The following is a 21,303-nucleotide window of genomic DNA, read 5'->3' as shown; positions in this document are numbered from 1 at the left end:
ATTTTGGATTCTTTCTTCATTATAAGGACTATATGGATCTTTTCCTATGCCATTCTCACCCTCACAACAAAGTTTCTATGCCTCAGCTTTGACCAAAGCTAAAAGATTTGCCCATTCTTTAATGTTTAAATCTTGAAGATTGTTTTCATCAGAGGCAGCTCTAGGCATTTTGCCGTCCCAAGCACGGTAGGCAGGCTGCCTTTGGCAGCTTGCCTGCTGCCCTCGCGGTGATTGGCAGAGCGCCCCCAGTGGCTTGCCGCCCCAAGCACGTGCTCAGCGTGCTGGTGCCTGGAGCTGCCCCTGCTTTTCATCCTCAAATCCAGTGGAAAGAATAATGAATAGAATTTAATCTCAGCTACTCTAAGGGCTGGTCGCGGCTGGTCTACTTAAATTTTTGAGAATGCATGTCTCTCTGGGTGGGATTCTCAACAGCAGGGATGCTAAGTGAGGAAGGGTGTGGGGTGTCAGATATAGAAGAGGACTTTCCAGATATAGAAGATATAGAATTAGGACTCTCCAGCCATTCCCCAGATGATACTAAAGAAAATAACCCTTTGGGGGAATCCACATGAACAGCAGATGGCTACTATTTGGATATTTTATTGGGAGCCAGTGTAAGTCCCATAAGCAGTCATTACTCCTCTACTCTAGATCTTTATATTTGCGGCCTGATCCAAGCCCACTGGTGTCAATGGAAAGACTCCCACTGACTTTGGATCAGACCTCAGTCTCTCAGAAAAGTAGTGTGCTCTGCAGATTTGCTGGCCTCAGGCACACAGCACTGACTGAGTGAAACTAGATGTCTTCTCCATAACCAAACCATCAAGACCATGCTCTTCAGGATCGCTGACCTAAGGCATGACCCGTAACCGTATCACCCCCAAGCCATCCTTCCTCTCTGACCTGAGAGGGATTCCCAGAGGACCCAACACTGGCATTTGTATCCCTTCCTCATTTTTTTCCTGTGATTCTGTATCTATTCCAAAACAAATACAGGCATGTATATAAGGAAGCATGGTGATATACTTTTATAACCTAGCTACCTCCACTCTAGACTGCTCTAACCAGGGGAAATCTCTGAGAAGACTGAATAGGAGATTAAAAAAACCCAGAAAACCAAGAATGTCTTGATTTACCCTTAAAATCCAGAGTTCAGTTGGAATGAGAATGGAAATTTAATAAGCCCGTTTTACCAAATGAAGAGGCTTAAAATTTCATATGCTTCTTAAGATTGGCTCCAGAAGACTTTGGTTTACACTAGCTCTTGATAGGGCTGTACTAGCCATTCAGGAATTTTCTTGGAAACTACATCTAATCAACAAGTCTTTGACTATGAATTATGTTAAAATAAATACTCCAGCCAAGTGGTCTTTACCAAGGGCCTGATTCAAAATGCACTGAAGCTGATGGGAGACTTTCCATTGGCCATCATCAGGGGAAGGATCTATTTGCTGCCTGAGCAGAGATTACTGAAATATATTTTCACCAGCTGACAATCAGTTCTTTGAGTTGAGGTTTAGCAGTTAGAATGAGCCCTAGTTCTTTCTATGAAAGCTCCCCTCTACTGTCAAGCAAAGCTGAGAGATAGAACAAAGAATTAAGAATTAAAATCCCCTAGAATTTAAGACTGATTAATATGGATATATACACAAGGGGAGGAGCGCTCTAACTCTTCTAGGTTTTGATTCAGCAGTCAGCAAAAAACTGCGGCATGTACTAAATATTAAATATGTGCTTCATTCCATTCAGTGTGATTTAAGCACATGCTTAATTGCTCTGCTGGATAGGGATGGACATAAGCATGTGCTTACGTGCTTTTCTGAACTGGGGACATAGTTTAGAGTTTCTCTCTTGCAGATTTTCATTGAGGGCAAAGCATCTCTCTGGGTATATAACGACACATAAGATTTATTTGTATGTATAAAGCGCTTATCCCAGGTATTAGGCATTTAATCTAATTATTAAAATTTAGTCCTGAATTTAAAAAAAATAATTCTAAGGCCATAAGGAATAGCTGTAAAAACAAGAGACTTTCACCTGGGTCTGCAAGTTGCTGTCTAACCCATCTACTCATGTAGGACTGGCACAAAGAAGAAAAGCCCACTGAAAGGAACAAGCACCGGCACCTGCAGGAACCCACAGTGCCATCCAGGTCAGAGAGATAGAATGAAATTCCCTGGGAATGGGAGTGATGCTGTGGAGCAGGTCAAAAGCAAATCGGGGTCCAGAGGGAAAAAAAAGCACTGGTCATGCAGCATGAGAACTGAGCTAAATAGTGGCTCAATACAAATGCGCTGTCTCTGTGCAGACAGGAGGCAGAGGCTAGGGAATGAAAGCTTTCTTCACACTGCAGCACGGTGATGGGCAATTGCTGGGAGCTTTTGTGTGTGTGTGACATCTCTACCAGCCCACTGAGATTGCATGGAGGCTTTGTTGGGCTCCTCACATGTCCCCTTATCCCATGCCCTAGCCTCCCCAAAAAAAGAAAAAGGGAAAGAAGAAATACAGTGCATAGACCATCTCCACCGGAATCACACATACAATACTCAATAAACACAACAGAGAGGATAGAAAAGTGCTGAAGAGAACCAAGGCACAGCCGTGCTGTGCAAATTGAAGTCAGCCGTGAAGTGTGACAATGAAGCATAGACCAGTGATGGTCCTGGGAGATGTATGGAGGGAGGGGGAGCTCCCCATGTTTCTGCCTGGAGTTGCGTGCATACAACCAACTGGAAATCTTAATTAAACAATCTGGGTAATTAAAAATTAATAAAGATCTTTGCTGCTGAAGTTACTTTAAAAAGTTTATAGCAAGGTCAGCACCAGCTGACCAGGTCCTTCCCATGGGAAGAGGGATTATTAATGATGCCATATCTCTGCTTTGGTATGATTCTCCCACCAACTTAGCTGTTCTATGTAGCCAGTCTAAGCCCAATAGAGAGGTGGGGCAAGGGGAAGGAGGATGACGTTAATGTTTTAAATGGGAGAGGGAAATAAGAAAATGTCATCACATATAAAAGTAAAAAGTCTCAATTTCTCTTATCCTTGCCCATCCTCATGCCATTCTCTCTGCTACCCATTCAGATGCTGCAAACAGATTCTTCCCATAAGAAAGAGAAGGGAAGTGAAAACCCTTTCAGAAAAGGACAGTGAAACTCAGCCATCTGGTTCGAGACAACTGTTCTGAATTTAGACTCCAGTATAATTTTATGATCTAGCTTTAAGCCCCACCAGTAACAACCCTTTATTAACTCTGACCATCTGCACAGATGTAACTATATGGGCACCTCCCCAAGATTCACTAATGAACCAGCATTTGGGTGTAGTAGCCAGTAGCCACCTGATAGCCCAGAACAAGCTATTGCTAGTTAAACACAACGCAGGTCTGCAGTAATGCACACGTCAGGTCTGTCATCTCTCTCCGTATTAAACTCACTGGCAGGATGCAATCCCTCCTGACCTCTCCCTACTTCCCAGCTGGGTGGATTTGATCAGAGAGGATTCTTGAGCTCCCTCTACAGTGAGTCCCTGTGACACTGATTAGTCCTTTTGGAGGTTCCCAGGCCAGAGATTAGTACAGTACAGTATAGATGGACTGCATACTTACTAGAACAGGGGTATGCAACCTATGGCATGCTTGCCAAAGGCGGCATACGAGCTGATTTTCAGTGGCACTCTCACTGCCCGGGTCCTGGCCACCGCTTCGGGGGGGGCTCTGCATTTTAATTTAATTTTAAATGAAGCTTCTTAAACATTTTAAAAACCTTATTTACTTTACAAACAACAATAGTTTAGTTATATATTATAGACTTATAGAAAGAGACCTTCTAAAAACGTTAAAATTTATTACTGGCACGCAAAACCTTAAATTAGAGTGAATAAATGAAGACTCGGCACACCACTTCTGAAAGGCTGCCAACCCCTGTACTAGGTGACTGAGGATATTGAGAGGTAGGCTGCATTGTACTCATTTGGAGCATTCAAACAGCAGCCCACCCCAAAAGTGAACTGACAGAACTATCTGCCCTTCCAGAACTTCAGATCCCCTTTCCATCCCTTTCACCCCATTTGAAGTTGGGCCCCGAAAACAGATGGAATAGAGGGTAGAACCAACCAGAACCTGTTGTCATTGCATTCTACTTGTCCAGTCACTGAACCCTACATTGCTGGGTTTCAAGCACTTGGGGGAATGGAGGGGATGGGATACACACACAAAATGCTTCGATAAGTGCGGTGACTTGTCTGTGTGCATGTCTTTGCTGTGCTATGTGTGGATTGCCTCATTTGGGAGGGCACAGTGCACTATCCAATCACCATGTGGAGGAAAAGTGTTTGAGCTCTGGAGTCAAGGCTAAGGAGATGGGGTAGGGGCAGGAGGGTGAGAGTTCTGAAGTCAGTGTGTATGTGTTTGCACAGAGGTGGGAGCATGACCTCCTGAATCCATCCAGACCTCCCAGTGCTGGGATAGAAAAAGAAGACAAAGATGGCATCACGAAACGGCCTGACAACCCCCTTCCCACAGGCCCACCATCCAAGGCCCTGCCTTCCCTTGGGGAGGCTTTATGTATGCAGACATGAGCAACAAACTGGGATAAACTCGATTTACAGATTTCAGTGAAGTAAACAGAAATAAATACTATATAAATATAATCTCAAACTACCATAACTTAATCTATCTTCTTTTAAAACATCAATAAGTTAAGAAGTATCAGTACTTAAACTTATCACTTTCTCTTCACATGGAAGCAATTCCTCATGACTAGTAATCTCTGATCTTTCAAACGCTCCTTCCTCCTTAAATTGAAGCCTTGCTTTAAAATAAAAAACACAGCTCCTGCTTTTGAGAGTTACAGATCATGTGACACCAAGGTCACTCAATGAGGAGATGGGCAGAAGATCACATACGCACAAGAAATCATGACCAGGCTGTACCAGGCTTTTGCAGATACAACAGAAATTTTCCCAGTGAAGGTAAATCGAGATGGATCCATTTGTGGAGCAGGCAGCTAGGGTGGTAGATGGCATGAGAGATTTGACGCTAAGATAGGGACTCTTGTATAGAACCAGCGATCTTGATCCTGCTGGCAGACAGATGAGGTGCAGAATGGTTTTAGGTTAGATTCTCATCTGGGCTGTTCTCCTCCTGGACAGCTTGGATCTGTTTTGGAAACCAGGAGACAAAAGGAGTCAAAGGACTAGAAAAGGAATGCAGAGAGAAAGAAAGGGAGGCAGACACTCTCCTTGTGAGAGACCCTGTCATGGAGGTAGAAAGGTGCCAGACAGACAGAAACTATGGGCTGAATTAACATCGGCCCAGAGCAGACAAGACCAGACCCATCCACAGCCCATCTAATCCATTTGTACCTGACAGGGGTCACCATCAGCATTAATCAAAGAGAGGGTGGGTAGGTATGTTTCTTTATAAAATGACTACAGGGAATTTCTGTTTATTTAATTATCTTCTTTTAACTCTACTACTGAAATGATGATGATTTGTTCCTGGGATTAGAGATCAGATCCTCAACTGATATAAAACTGGGTTCAAAAGAGAACTAGATATGTTCACGGAGGATAGGTGCATCAATGGCTATTAGCCAGGATGGGCAGGGATGCAAAACCATGATCTGAAGTGTCCCTAGCCTCTGTTTGCCAGAAGCTAGGAATGGGTGACAGGGGATGGATCACTTGATGATTGCCTGTTCTGTTCATTCCCTCTGGGGCACCTGGCATTGGCGACTGTCGGAAGATAGGACACTGGGCTAGATGGACCTTTGGTCTGACCCAGTATGGCTGTTTTTATGTTCTTCTAAATGGTGTCACTCCATTGACTTCAATAGAGTGATGCCTAGTTACGCCAGCTGAGGATCTATCCCTGAATTTCTGTGTTTATTTCAGTGTGTGCGTGTGGCGGGGGGAAACGACAGTGTTCTTATAACATTAAGTTGGCACAGTTGGAATCACAGTTAAAATGAACTCCTAAATGCTGCACAAAACAATGAGGCCACAAGAGAAGTGCTTGTAGAACTTACCCTCATGGTGTACCCCAATCCAACTGGACTAAACCTCATCTTTAGGGTTCAGAATTGTGGAACCCAGCTGTTCTGGGATTTGGAGCAAAATTTCGTATTGTCAGTGGAGATAGAATAGAGCACAACTATGTTGTCTGCCCGTAATTTTAACCCCTTATGATGCAATGTCTGCATCTGCATAGAGTCTGTGAAGCAGACTGGGCTACATAAAAGCAGCCTTTGAATTTTATAAGCAATGGTGCTGAGAGCAAGGAAGAAGATTTCAACATCCAATTTGAAATACAAATGGAAGGGACCAAAAGTAGCACCATCTCTTTGATAGAAAAAAATTAAACTAAGACCCCTTCTCACAAGGCTACTGAGCTGAAGTGGATGGAGGGGAAGGAGTGTCTGGAAATTGCCCTATTTTGCTCATTTGATGCTGAAAACTCCTTGCAATAATGTTACAACCACCAGACAGCAGGCCTTGTTCCCTGCAGCTCCACCTTCAAAAATAAACGGAAGATGCTTGATAATTGGATAGGAAAACGCATCACAGTGCAGATTTGGGGAGCAAGAAACCAAGCTGGAGAATCAAAACCAAGCTTCTGCTATAGTAGCCTAGAGTGTTACTAACAGGTAACCACACTGTCTCCTTATGGAATGGTTTAAAATGTCCCCAGGTACCTTATGGATCCAGCTAGCAGAGGGTTAAATGCATACAGCCAGTCGTGCATATCCTTGTCGCTGCTCGCCTGCAGCAGGATTCCACGATGCTCCGTGCATACTGCAAACGTGTTGGGGGTCTGAAACAGACCAATGCCATGAATGAGTCCACAGGGCTACCTGAGATGACACTGAGCAACATGCAGCACAGCTTGGAGCATTAAGGAACAAAGAACAGGACCCAGTCGATGCCAGGGAAGACACTATCACAGTAGGCTACGTTTCCTTGAATGTGAAATTTGTCTGCTTTTCTGAACAGTCACAGATCAGAGCTCTGTTGTGGCTTCTCTGCAGAGGGGAGAGTGGATTCTGACACCATGAGAACATTTCTCATTTTTAAAGGTGCAATTTCATCCTTTGGCACCCCGTGCCGACATGGAAACTAGGTGTGAGCTGTCGAGCAGCACAGGATCTCCCTAAAGCTGGCTCTGTGGGGAGTATTAGCACACCACTGTGCTCCTAGACTCTCTTTTCCCTTCACCACCATGTTGTGAACGTCGCTGGTCCTTCCATGTACCAGTTTCTGATCCCTATGGTCTTTCCCCATCCTCGGCCCATAGCCATCACTGTAGCCCCTCCCTTTTACTTTTAACATGGTTTCAGACATGTGCTGCCATTCTGATTCCCCCCCCTGCACTTGCAGCACAGCCTTGGACACGAGCTGTGCTTCCCCTGTTTTGTCCATGTCACGACCTCCAGCAATTACCTTGAGCATGGCCTGTTGGTCCTCACTGTACTCCACCTGAGCGGAGGAGAGGTTGAGGATGGCTCTCTCCACAGAATCCTTGTCCGTGTTGTAGATGTAGACATAGGGGCGCCTCACCACCACATAGCGCTTCACCCAGCCATTGGTATGAGGCTCGAGGAAGTGCAGGTAGCCTTTCTTTGAGACAATAGGACTGCAAAGGGCAAGACAGGGCAGCCTTATGCTTAGTGACTGCAGAAAACCACCCAGGTGAAAGGGTTAAAACCCCAAGGATTTGTCCCTACTCTTGCTGTTTTGCAGATTGTCCCTCACCTCCTTCCTGCAAATCCCGTCCCCTCTCCCAATGCAGACTGCCAGCCTTGAACCTCCTGCCCTGTGACCTTCTCGTCACATAGCAGCAGCTACTATGAACACCTTCCATCTTCCTGGGTCCCTAGCAAGGCTTCCAGCCATTTGAGAAGGGAGTTGTATGTGGCTGTACTGAGACTGGAATACCTGCCCACTCTAGCAGGGAGAGCTCCAGCCATGAGGGCATTCAGAGCACACTGACACCTCCTGCTTCAAATAAAACAACTGCTCATACCTCACCCGGATCTCCTGAATATCAGGGACCAGTAAGCGCTGGGTCTCTTTCTCATCTTCAGGCCCATGTGTAGGAGACTTCTTCTGTTCTCCCTCCGCTATAGGTTCTGGCTCAGGGCTTTCTGCCCTGGAAGAGAGATGGAGGGTTCTGGAAGGGGAAGAAAGGTATTTAATCACAGTGATGCCTTCACAGTGACTTTTGCCAATAGCCATCTCTGATTTTCTTATGAAAACTGGCTAAATTGGTGTACATGACAGTGACCTACTGATAGCAGTGGCTAGACCAAGGCATAGCTATATCCCTGTGGACATCCCCCCCTCCAAATCACTGTCCATGCTCGTCACTTCTGGTCTTCAAACCTCCCGTGATGCTGGCACTGTTCCTCTTTTGCACAGAGACTGATGGTTATGCCCAATCTAATGGTGGGTTGGTGTCTGGACTAGCGATCAGGCTGACCCTGTCTGTGTTTGTTTGGGCCTCACAGTTTGCATTTCTCAGCCCTCAGTGGTCTGGCTGCATCTCTCTTACCTGACCTCAGTGGCATTATACCGTCCTTCTAGCAGTGATGGACAGGTGGAAGAGGGAGTCAGGGTGGTGACACCAAGAGCTGTCATGGAGGGGTCTCTCTGCAGGGTCACAGACATTTCTGAAAGCTGCAGGAGGAAAGGAATCATTTCCTGGAGTCACAATCTAATCTGAGCTATAGGACATGGGCCTGAAGGGCAAAGGCCAAAGTTCAGTCTGGTGAACTGAAGACAATGGCGTTTCACCTGCTTATTTCTGGTATGAATTTGGCCCTAGCTAGGTAACGAGTGCTCTCCCATGCTGCAGAGACAATTCCCATTCCATATTTGCATGGTTACTGGGGTTTTTTAAAGGTCACAGTGAACAGATGTGGGACAGCTTCTCAAAGTCAGTGTGATCCCTAGAGGAGAAGGGAGCTAGGCCGATAAAACACAGTTGAGGGTGCTATATTTTATAGCTCTTGCCTTTTGGTTAGAGATGATATTTGATATACTTGATATACTAATGCCCTTGATTCCCCGCCCCCCCCAGTTTACCAGCTAGGGAAAGTTGTACAGCCCAGCTAGCAGAGGCAGACTCCAGGGATGGGGCAGGTCACCAAACCTTCCTTCTCCCCACATAGGTAATCTTCAGGGCAGGTCATCTGCTCTTTCCCATACCTTGCCTACATCTCCCTCCCTTTTCCTTTCCCTTCCACTCCTGGGTGCTCCCAATGGAAAAGACATCAGGGACTGGCAGAGTCAGACCCACTGGGCCCTGCCCTCCTGTGCTCTGCCTTCCTGTGTTCTGCTCTGGAGAAGTAAGCGGGAGGCAAAGTGGGAAGCTTTGTCACAGTGCTGACACTGGCCTCCTTCTGGAGCTGGCCCTCTAGTCCTGAGGTCCCAGAGCACCGGTGTTTCTAGGCTGGTAGCTGGGGGGTGAGTTTCTGGAAGCCGCTAGAGTCACAAGACTGATCCTGCTCCTTCTCAGTCCCATAAGGGAGGAACTGCAGTTAGGCCAGGAGACAGATATTAGGAGAGGCAACTTCTCTTCCCCTCCTTCTTTGCTTAGCCAAAGCAGAGAGAGACGTGGAGGTGGGAATTTCGTGGAATGCAGCACCATGCACCTCTCTAGTAGCAATGACTGTGGCAGGCCATCGATGTTAGCACACAGAGCCTCCTTAAAGTGGAGTGAAATGGCACCCTGAGGCCTTGTTCACATACCAGCGGGAATCTCCTGCTAAGACCGGGGTTCTCAAACTGGGGGTCGGGACCCTTCAGGAAGTCATGAGGTTATTACATCACGAGCTATCAACCTTCACCCCAAACCCCGCTTTGTCTCTAGCATTTATAATGGTGTTAAATATATTAAAAAGTGTTTTTAATTTATAAGGGGAGGTTGGACTCAGAGGCTTGCTATGTGAAGGGGTCACCAGAAAAAAAATTTGAGAGCCACTGTGCTAAGATTCCTGATGCAGGCCAGGCCAGGAGCTCACTATCAGCAGGTGTCACTGTCTGAGCAGAACCAGCACTTCCATACTGCTTATCACATCACTGTCAGAGGCAGGGAGTGCTAATGGTGCTTGGAAGTTGGTCCTACCTTGCTCTCGCTGGCGCTGATGCAGACATGGCTGTGACTGTACTCTCTGTTAAATGTATGTGTGAGGAGACGCAAGCACTGCAGGGGAAACAAAAGGCAACATCCAAATGGCAAGCACAACCTCTCCCCATGAACACGTAAACATCTTCCAGTCTCGCCAGTGACTCTCCCCATCTGCCCTTCTCTGCCAGTTGTGAAACGCGCGGCTCTGTCTCAGCTTCCTCAGGATAAATACTTCAAAGGCAACATTCTGCTGATCAGGAGGATCAACATTCTGCTCATCAGCTGTGAGCACCAAATCCATCTAATGGATTCCCCAGCTTGCCTCAGACCTTCCATGAATTCTCCTTCCACATCTCCTGCCCACTGCCTCCTCCCCTAATCACTACCTCTGCTGAAACCCTCTTCCATGCTGTCACCTCTTTGCACCTTGATGAGGGCCACTCTCTTCCCTGTGGCCTCCCAAGCTTCACTCCAGCCTATGTAGGATGCTGCTGCCCATTTGCTCCCCAGTGTCTAGCCTTCTAGAGGGGCTGGCTTGCTGCAATACAATACCTTGACGGCAAGCTCTTTCTGCCTCTCGCTGGGGGTCTCCAAGGGTGAGCTCCTGCCCTCTGAGGCACCATCTGCTGAGAGTGGAGAGGAGACACAGGAAGTGCTATGGGACTCAGAATCCTCACTGGAACATGGGGACAGGGACTCCAGGCCTGATCGTTGGGTCGTCTCCAGTTTTTCACGTAGGAGCAGGTAATGTCTCGTCTTCTCAACCTGGAGAAAGACATTCACTTTCAAGTTCAAGTGTCTGGCACTTAACTTCACTTGCATTATTCCCTTCCCACTGCACTGCCTTGTTCAAACACACGGTGATGAGTACCTTGGAGAGAACGAATGTCACAGATCCTACATGGGCTACTACAGGAACGCTTTAAGATGACGTTATACCACAATTATCATAAACTCAAAAAAATGCCTACTAGTGGCCTACCAGAAAAACTCAGTTACCTAGCTTTTGTAACTGTTGTTCTTTGAGACGTGTTACTCCTGTCTGTTCCATGCTAGAACTGTGCGTGCTCACGTGCACGGCTACCAAAGATTTTTCTTAGTGGTACCCATAGGGCCGACTCTGGTGCCTTCTCAGTTCCTTCTTGCCATTGACTCTGACAGTGGGGTAGGAGGGCAGGTCATGGAATGGACATGAGCAACACATCTCAAAGAATAACTGCTACAAAAGGTAGGTGACTATAGCGGGGTGACCACTCGCTCCAGCCTGGAAGGAGTTAGAAAAGCCCTGCAGAGGGCTGGGGCTGGGCAAGGTAAAACCTTGGCTGACTGGGGAAAGTGGTTGCAGCTGGGGCCATGCCCCAAACTGAGCAACAGGGCCTTATAAGAAGGCCAGGGAAGCCAGAAGCAAGCAGTCTCCCTGTGCCTGTAGAGGGAGAAGGGCCTGGCTGCAGGGAGCTGAAGATGGAGTACCTGAGTGAAGCAGGGCTGGGGACAGGCTGAGGAGCTGGGGAGCTCTAGCCTGGAAAGCCCCAGGCTGCAGCCTAGCAGATGGCCTAGGGGTTGCAGAGGGCAGCCCAGGGGTAGGCCAAGGCAGCAGGTCCAAACCCTCCTTGCCAGTGATGAGTAGGCTGATACTGCAGTCTGCCCCAGGGCGTGGGGGCTAGACAATGACTGGCAGTAGTCATATACTAAGGTGAGGTGGGGACAGAGGGTGGGAGTTTCCAAGGGAGGGGAGACCCTGAGAAAGAGGGGTTACTGCCAGGGGGCAGCACCCCAGGTAAAAGAGGCACCGGGGTCCAGGGAGGGACATGGGGGCCAGATGACAGGTGGATCACTGGCTGCAGAGGGCGCTCCTGTCTGGCAGTGAGCCAATTCCCAGAAGTCACCAGCAGGAGGCTCCGCAGGGGTGAGTCCACACATCTACAGTGACCATTTTTACTTCTTCGTGTGCTTGCTCATGTTGATTCCATGTTAGGTGACTCATAAACAATATCCCTGGAGATGGGCTCAGCATTCATGGTTGTGCTGCTTGCAACACTGCTCTGCTGAAGCTGGCATCATCCCAGGCCATGATGGTGTAGTGGGACACAAAGTGAAGACCAGATGGCAGCTCTACAGATATCCTGGATCAGTACCTGCGCAAGGAAGGCTGCTGATGAAGCTTGCACTCTGGTGGAATGGGCAGTCACAATGGCTGGAGGTGACACCCCCGCTTGCTCATAGCAGAATCTGATGCAGGAGGTTATCCACAAGAAGATTCTCTGAGTGGACATGGGCAGACCTTTCATCCTGTCCGCCACTGTGATTAAGAGCTGTGTTGACTCTTTGTGTGAAAAGTTTGGTCCTCTTGATGTAGAAGGCTAAGGCCTGCCTAACATCCAAAAAGTTTAACTGACACTTCTTGTTCGTCTTGTGAGGCCTCAGAAAGAAAACCAGTAGAAAGATGTCCTGATTATTGTGGAACTGTGACACCACCTTAGGTAAGAAAGCTGGGTGGGGATGCAGCTGGACCTTTTCCTTGCAGAACACTGTATAAGGGGGTTCAGATATCAACGCTCTAATCCTGGAGGCCCTGAGAGCTGAAGTGATAGCCACCAGGAAGGAGACCTTCTATGAGAGGAGCAGCAGAGAACATGAAGCCAGAGGCTAGAAAGGCGGGCCCAAGAGCCTCGCTAGCACCAGGTTTAGGTCCCAAAGAGGGAGTGGATCATGAACCTGCAGGTATAGCCTCTCCAGACCTTTCAGGAACCTGATTATCATGTTATAAGCAAAGATTGATCTGCCCTGGACTGGAGGGTGAAAGGCTGATATGACTGACAAGTGAGCCTTGGTGCTTGAGATGGAGCAGGTAGTCCAAGGTGGATTACAGTGATGACCAGGAGGGAGAGAGACATGAGCCCATGGTCCAACAGGTGAAGCACTTCCACTTAGCCAGATAAGTTTCCCTGATGGAGGGCTTCCTCCTACCCAACAGGATATGCTGGACTTGGTCCAAGCAAACCTCTTCCTCTGCATTCAGTCATGCAGAAGCGACGCCATCAGATGCAGTGATCCTAGGTTCAGATGGAGCAGACAGCCTCAGTTCTGTGAGAGCAAGTCCAGTTGAAGCAGGAGCTCTAGTGGAGTTGCCACCAACAGGTCCAAAAGTATGCCAAACCAGTGCTGGTGAGGCCATGCTGGAGCTACCAGGATGCCCTTCACTTTGTCCCTCTTGACCTTCAGTAGGACCTTGTGAAGCAGGGGTATCGGTGGGAAGGTGTACAGCAGTGTTCTCATCCAAATGAGCAGGAAAGCGTTGGACAGGGAGCCTCTGGCTAGCCCGCAAAACAAGCACAACTACTGACAATTCCTGTTATGACTGAACACGAATTGGTCCACCTGGGGAGTCCCCCACTTTCGGACGATCATGCTGATGATCTCTGGGTGGAGTGACCACTTGTAGAGAGAGGAGAAGGACCTGCTGAGGAGATCCACCCATGCATTTCAAGTGCTCAGGAGGGTCAAAGCATAGGCACTGACTCCATGGGAGCTCTGGGGCTGGAGCACCCACAGGGAAAAATTAGTGGGTGCACTGCACCCACCTGCAGCCAAGCTCCCTACTCCTTGCCTCCTTCCCCTCCCCCCCCAGCATGCCGCATCCCCCCTCCTCCCTCTTCCTCCCAGTGCTTCCTGCCTCACAGCCGCCTAACAGCTGTTTGGCAGCACTTAGGACTTTCCGGGAAAGAGGGAGGGAGGGGGAGGAGCGCGGACATGGTGTGCTCAGGGGAGGGGGTGGAGAAGGGGCAGGGACTTAGGCGAAGAGGGTGGAATGGGGGTGGGGCAATGGTGGTGCAGGGGCAGGAAGAGATGGGGCAGGGCAGGAGTTAAGCACCCACCAGGCAGAGGGGAAGTTGACGTCTATGGTGCAAAGCCTCGAGATGAATGGCATGATGCTCACAGAAGTCTCACAGGTAAAGAGTCTCTTGACACAGAGCAGATGACTGAGCTCTGTCTTGCATGTTGATGTAAAACATTACAGCTGTATTGTCCATTAAGAGCTGTACCACTCTTCCCCTTAGATAGGGGAGGAATACCTGGTAAACCAGGCGTATCACCTTGAGTTCCCTGACATTTATGTGGCGGGAACAATCCTCCTGAGACCAGAGGCCTTGGCCATCCCAGATCTGATTTGCTGGAGACCAACATTACTGATGGGAGCGGAACTACGAAAGGGACCCCATCCAAAACAGCTCCATCTACCAAGACAGAAATGACAGGACATTTGACCACTAAGTCCAAATTGTGTCTGTTGGGAGAGAAGTCCGAAGCCAGCCATATATGTAGAGATCTGAGCTGTAGCTGCGTGTCAAGCCACGTAGGTATAGACTGCCATGTGACCTAGCAGCTTGAGGAATACCCGGGTAGTCGTGAGCGAGTGGGCTCTGACATGCTCAATGAGATCCAACATAACTCAAAATTGGGACGCCGGCAGGTAGGCTCTGGCATGGGTGGAGTTAAATACTGCTCCTATAAAAACTCTATTCATAGAACGGGAGTCTGAGTCGATTTTTGTTCGTTGATAAGCAGGCCTAGATCCTGACATGTGGCTTGCACGAAAGAAAGGCCACACTGCACCTGGTCCTGTGACCCGCCTCTGACAAACCAGTCATTGAGGTATGGGTAGATCTGAATGCCTCAATGCCTCAGGTAAGTGGCCACCACCACCATGCACTTCCTGTATCAAGATGGAAGGCGCTGCAGTCTGCTCTCCCAATTAGGCTGTGGATGACAGCCGGGAGTAAAGTCCTGGCATCATAGGGAGCCCTCATGGGTTCCAGTTTGGCCAATGTAGTGGCCATTGACCTTGCAGCCAGACATTCGCTGCAGGGTTGGTACCACATGGGCCAAATGGTGCCTTTGGGACTGGGAAACAAAATCCCCTTCTAATTCTGAGGAGGACTTCTCCCTTGAGGACCACGGTGGCACTAATGGTGCCTCTCACTGCTGTCTGTGGTGCAGGGCTGAGCAGTACTGAGGGGAAGGTGACCGGAGGCAGGGACACAAAGATCGGTGCTGCATTGGAGACTGGTGTCGAGTTGGTGATGAGACACATGGAGAAGGAAACTGAGGCATCGGAGATCAGGAACAGGGCATCAGTGAGCGGCGGTGCAATGATGGTGACCAGTGCTGGGAGGAGGGCAGCCAGTACCTGGGAGATTGGGACTGATGCCATGAGGTTGGTGATCTGTGTCTCGGAGCTGGGGATCGGGAACATGGGGTTGGGGACCAGGGACATGGGGTCAGAGACCACAGACGCGGTGCTAGAGACAAGAGACTTGGAGTTGTGGATTGGCATCAGGACTGTGGTGAATGGTGATGACCAAGTAACCACTGGGGCAACCCCATGGAAGGCTTTCCTTTGGGATGGGGAGGTCTTCACTGGCTCCACCGATGGAGGGAAGTTCCATGGTGTATGCGGTACAAGTAGGGCCATCAGGTCCCTGGTCACTTGAAAGACCTCCAGCACTGAGGGCACCATAAGGTATATGGGACCCCTGCTGCTGCCTGGAGTCAGAGGCAGTTCTGTACTGGGCTTGCAGCCCTGGGCAGAGAGGCTGCACCTTTCAGTCCTGACAAAGGCAGATGGGCCAACATGGGTCCTTTGCCTGCCGCCTTTCCCGTCCTTCTTCAAGACCAGGGAGCGCCCATGTTCAGCGCGCTGCTTCCTGTGGTGCTTCTATGGCAATGGCAATGGTGAGCAGTGCCAAGCTGAAGCCAGTGCCGGTGGGGTGCTCTGGACCAAGGCTGAAGTACTAGGCACTGAGTCGGAGCAGGGGGGTTCCAAGGCTGGTCTAAGTGCTGCCTCCATCAGAAGGGCTTGGAGATGAATCTCTCTGTCTTTTTGAATAACGAGGAGTCAGGTGGCACCTTAAAGACTAACAGATTTATTTAGGCATAAGTTTTTGTGGGTAAAAAACCCACTTCTTCAGATGCATCGAAAGCTTATGCCCAAATAAATCTGTTAGTCTTTAAGGTGCCACCAGACTCCTCATTGTTTTTGTGGCTACAGACTAACATGGCTACTTCTCTGATGCTTAACATCATGCAAGGCTCTCTTTTTGAGTGCATGCTGTAGAACAGGCCTGCACAACATGCAGCCTGCGGAACCTCACTGTGCGGCCCGTGGGGGATTTTTAAATCCCCTGCACACGGCGCTCTGTGGGAGCCCTGAGCCCTTTAAATCTCAGCCGCAGCCAGGAATCAAAGGGCTCTGGGCTGCTGGCAGAGTTTCCCAACTGCGGCTGGGATTTAAAGGGCTCAGGGCTCCCCATGCTGCAGGCACCCCAGAGCCCTTTGAATCCCGGCCACAGCTCCGGCGGCAGGGCCGGCTGGGATTTAAAGGGCTCAGGGCTCCCCGCGGCTGCCGGCAGCCCAGAGCCCTTTGAATCCCCGCCCGTGGCCGCTGATTGCCCCTTCTCCCGGACCCCTGCCCCAATTGCCCCCCAGGACCCCCACCCCCTATCTAAGCACCGCTGGTCCTTGTCCCCTGATACCTCTCTTCCGGGACCCCTGCCCCTAACTGCCCCCCCCGGACCCCACCCCCTATCTAAATGCCGCTGCTCCTTGTCCCCGGATTGCCCCCTCCCGAGACCCTTGCCCCTAACTGCCCCTTGGGACTCCAGCCCCTATCTAAGCCTCCCTTCTCCTTGTCCCCAACTGCCCCCTCCTGAGACCCCCCAGGACCCCAACCCCTACCTGTCCCGATAAACCCCTGGGACTCCCATGCCTATCCAACTGCTGCCTGTCCCCTGACTGCCCCCCCGAACCTCCACCCCATCCAACCCCCCCCGCTCTGTCCCTTGACTGCCCTCTGGAACCCCCTACCCCTTCTCCAACCCCCAGCCCCCTTACCGTGCCAGTCAGACCAGCATGTCTGGCTCCGTGCAGCTCCAGACACGTTGCTGCCATGCTCCCCCGCGGAGCCCACAGCCCCCCTCCCCGCAGCACCCGCCTTCCAGATCTGAACACCTCAAAATTCAGGAGTGCTCAAGCTCAGTTTGGGCAGCTGTTACTTCATTTCTCCCAAATCAAATATACTGATCCACTGTAACTTGCTGTAGAAAAAGTAGGATAAAATTGAGCAAGAAATGCTTATTAGGACTGGAATTGCTATTTTCAACAGCCGTTGCCTTTTTGTTTGTTTAAAAGGAAGACAGTGATATTGCATTGGCAAATTCCCCATAGAAAGAAAGAGTAGAACAAAAGAATAATAAAGGCACCTCAACTTTTCCTCATTTATGGAGGACAGTCTTATAATATGCATCCAGATATCCTCCAATCACACAAGCTGAAAATTGTTCCACTTTACTGCAGCTCTGTAACCATATGGGAACCAATCCTGTCTGTTTTGTGCACATCCAAAATTCCTGCTGAATGACCCACTCTCGGAACGAGTTACCTGGGGCAGCAGGAGGTGTGTGTGTGGGAGGGGAGCACTGGTGGAGGGGGAGCCCAGGGCTGGGGCAGCAGCGGGGTGGGGGAAGGGCACTGGTAGGAGGAAAGGGGGAAGCCCAGCGCTGGGGTGGCAGGGGGTGTGTGGGTGGGGGGAGAGCCCAGGACTGGGGCAGCAAGGAGGTACAGGGGGGAGCCCAGGGCTGGGACGGGGGGCAGCAAAAAACCTTGAGCCAGCCCTGCTGGGTTCCCCCAGTTGCCGGAGCCCCAAGCCCTTTAATTTGATTCTGAGGGCTCCCAGCCACCTCTTCAGCTGGGAGCCCCCGGTTGATTTAAAATAAAGTATCACCTCCCCACCCCCAACCTTCCTTTTTGGCCCACAGCTATTTTGGTGGGGCGGCGCTGGGGAAGGAGGGTTTGTTTCTGTAGGGCTGGGTGGCCCTGGGGCGGGGTGTTTCTGCGGGGCCGGGAGGTTTCGGCCCTCAGCTGTTTTCTTTGGAGTAATGTGGCCCTCGCCGCTTTACGAGTTGTGCAGGCCTGCTGTAGAACCGTTACAAATTTTGCACTTCTCTTTAACATGCAATTCCTCCAGACACTTCAGACAGCTTGTGTGGGGGTCACAGAACAGCATGAGGCTTGTGGCAAACAGCACATGGTTTGAATCCTGGGGACTGGGGCATGCATAAGGGGACTAATGACTATTCTAACTTAACTAACTCTACTTAAGGTAATTATACAAAACTATATACAAAAACTGTGAAAGGTAAATCACTAAGAGCACTTGCGAATCACAAAGGGAGAAAGTCGCTCCAGCAACCATCGTGGGCGGTAAGAAGGGACTGAGATGGCACAGTGCCAGTGGCACCTCATATACCAGCACATAAGCACAGGGCTCCGGGGGGCACCAGGGCCAACCCTACGGATATCACTATAGGAAAAATCTCTGGCAGTCGTGTACCTGAAATTGACATGAACCATAGAAGATTAGGGTTGGAAGAGACCTCAGGTCATCTAGTCCAACCCCCTGCTCAAAGCAGGACCAACACCAACTAAATTATCACAGCCAGGGTTTTGTCAAGCCAGGCCTTAAAACCTCTAAGGATGGAGATTCCACCACTTCCCTAGTGAATTAGTGAAATAGTTTTTCCTAATATCCAACCTAGACCTCCCCCACTGCAACCTGAGACCATTGCTTCTTGTTCTGTCATCTGCCACTACTGAGAACAACCTAGCTCCATCATCTTTGGAACCCCACTTTGGGTAGTTGAAGGCTGCTATCAAATCCCCCCTCACTCTGCTCTTCTGCAGACTAAGTAAGCCCAGTTCCCACAGCCTCTCCTCGTAAGTCATGTGTCTCAGCACCCTAATCATTTTCACTGCCCTCTGCTGGACTCTCTCCAATTTGTTCAAATCCTTTCTATAGTGGGGGCCCCAAAACTGGATGCAATACTCTAGATGTGGCCTCACAGGTGCCCAATAGAGGGGAATAATCACTTCCCTTGATCTGCTGGCAATGCTCCTACTAATGTGTCCCAGTATGCCATTAGCCTTCTTGGCAACAAGGGCACACTGTTGAATAATATCCAGTTTCTTGTCCACTGTAATCCCCAGGTCCTTTTCTGCAGAACTGCTGCTTAGTCAGTCGGTCCCCAGCTTGTAGCGGTGCATGGGATTCTTCTGTCCTAAGTGCAGGACTCTGCACTTGTCCTTGCTGAATCTCATCAGATTTCTTTTGGCCCAATCCTCCAATTTGTCTAGGTCATTCTGGACCCTAACCCTACCCTCCAGCGTATCTACCTCTTTTCCCAGCTTAGTCAGATCCGCCAATTTGCTGAGGGTGCAATCCATCCCACTTGGATTAATGAAGCAAGTACTTGAAGAAGAACATAAGAGACCTCTGCACAGCCCTCACTGCTAAAGCTTCATAGGTCCAAATTGCCACACACCAATGCTTGATCTCTGCAAGAGAAGCCATGGGGATGGAGTCAAATGGCAGGAAAGCAGCACCAGCAGTTGCATGTTGTATCCGCTTCTAGTGTACCTCAAAGGCAAAGCATCAGACACACCTTAATGGACATAGGTAGGAGAAGCTGCCAGTTAAACAGGATGTTTGACCGTGCATTTGGCCGTTACAAGTCAAGGTCCACTGGTTGACTGAAGTTCCTGGCAATAGGTTTCTAGGGTGCAGTCTTACCTCTTGTAGGAGGCTGAGTTTCTCCAGCTCCCACTGATGATCCAGGATGAGGCTGTCACTTCGAGGTCTCCACCCAGCCAGGTTCTCCTCGCCGCGCACGTATGCAACAGAGGTGTCTAGCACACGCCTGCGTCGTCTCTGCATACCTGAAGGATTGAAACTATCCACTTTAGAGATCATTGTTCGTGCCTTTAGATTGGAAGCTGGGGCTGGGAAGATGGAGAATGGCCTAAGGTGATGCACATCTAATTGCAGACATGCTCTATATACCTGCACTGCAGCGCGCGCGTGTGTGTGTGTGTGTGTGTGTGTGAGAGAGATTTTGGGGAGATAACGACATGCATAGATTAGCCATTCTCCGTCTCCTCACCACCCACCACGGGACTGAATATACTGGGTTGCTGCAGGTGCTGCAGGTGCTGACCTTCACAACCTGTCATCTAATGAAGACAGAAAGGGCCACACATATTAATCCCCTTAAGCCAATGGCATGACACCAGGGATGAATTTGTTCCCCAAAGTTTAAGTCCTTTTTAAAAATAAGCAGCCAAAACAATCCAACTCCAAAATGAATCCCACGGGTTTTGGTCCCCTTTAAGTTCCAGCAATGGAGTCCCCCTGGGGAAAATAACCCTAAAACAACCCAGAGGTAGAGATGAACTTCCCACCTGGACTGCCGGCATCAGCCACACGGCAAAGGCTGAGCTCATACACCCCAGTCACACGGTTACTGCAAGCAAACGGAAGGCAACAGGTTACACACTGCTGAGGGCAGATGCTCCTCACACAGACCCTTTTCTGCGGGAGGCAGTGGCTGGGAGGTGGCATCTAGGGAAATGGGGCTCATGTCCCAGCTGCGACAATGGTGGGTGTGCCCTAGTTCTCATTACAAAGCGACTAGCCAGTGATAACAATGTGGTACATAATTTATTAGAAGAGTGTTGAACAAGCTCTTGCTCTGGCAATGTCCTTCAAATTCTCCTGCAGTCCTGGGACTGAGTCCACTTCTTGCTGTCTAGCACATTGCAACAAAGGGTTAGTAGTGCATTAAACACCCTCAAGTGATTCTTCTTTTCTCCCAGGGAAAATCCCTGGGAGCCCTATGCCTGCCCTCAAGCTGATCTTCTTTACTCTCCCACTCTCAGGTCAATGCTGGATGGACTAGTCTAGCTGAAAAGGACTGGACATTGGTCCCTTCAGAGCCCATCAGTGCTGCCTCTGTGCTGGCTGAGTGGGTAGGTGGGGGTCATGAGGTACTTCTTCCTTGCCAGCTTGAGAACAGCAATCCTACAGCCCCAGCATACTGTGTGACTACTAGATAACCAGGTTAGCCAGCATCCTCCATGGAACACAGTATCTGGATCCTGGGGCTGTTATAATGCACTGATTTCTCTGTTTCCGGACAAGGGAGGAAGGAAAGGAGAGAAAGATAATTATAGACCATTCCAGAACCTCAGCATTAGTCCCTGTTCTCATGTCCCTTCTGGCAGAGAACAATGCACGTGAACACGCAGCACTGCACAATCACCAGGAAACACAGGGCCTGATT

The 21,303-nt window shown here is 49.6% G+C and overlaps 1 protein-coding gene across 11 annotated transcripts in view; it reads right to left on the bottom strand.

Annotated features, from left to right (window-relative positions):
- Window positions 1–3,853: 3,853 nt before the first annotated feature.
- The window catches only part of KIF1A (kinesin family member 1A), a 181,620-nt gene continuing 164,170 nt past the window's right edge, over window positions 3,854–21,303 (bottom strand). For all 11 annotated transcript variants that reach the window (XM_030575581.1, XM_030575583.1, XM_030575589.1 and 8 more), the window contains 9 exons: window positions 20,423–20,484; window positions 19,755–19,900; window positions 10,682–10,894; window positions 10,127–10,204; window positions 8,552–8,676; window positions 8,024–8,170; window positions 7,441–7,633; window positions 6,696–6,814; window positions 3,854–5,158 (listed from right to left, as the gene is read on the bottom strand). In XM_030575581.1, coding sequence (XP_030431441.1) covers window positions 5,116–5,158; window positions 6,696–6,814; window positions 7,441–7,633; window positions 8,024–8,170; window positions 8,552–8,676; window positions 10,127–10,204; window positions 10,682–10,894; window positions 19,755–19,900; window positions 20,423–20,484 — 1,126 coding nt within the window. In that variant the 3' untranslated portion in view covers window positions 3,854–5,115. The remainder of the gene's footprint in view (window positions 5,159–6,695; window positions 6,815–7,440; window positions 7,634–8,023; window positions 8,171–8,551; window positions 8,677–10,126; window positions 10,205–10,681; window positions 10,895–19,754; window positions 19,901–20,422; window positions 20,485–21,303) is intronic.

The sequence above is a fragment of the Gopherus evgoodei genome, chromosome 9, assembly GCF_007399415.2.
Source record: "Gopherus evgoodei ecotype Sinaloan lineage chromosome 9, rGopEvg1_v1.p, whole genome shotgun sequence".
Classification (NCBI taxonomy): Eukaryota; Metazoa; Chordata; order Testudines; family Testudinidae; genus Gopherus; species Gopherus evgoodei.
Note: the sequence above shows the minus strand (reverse complement) of the source record. Positions and strands in the feature narration are given on the sequence as shown.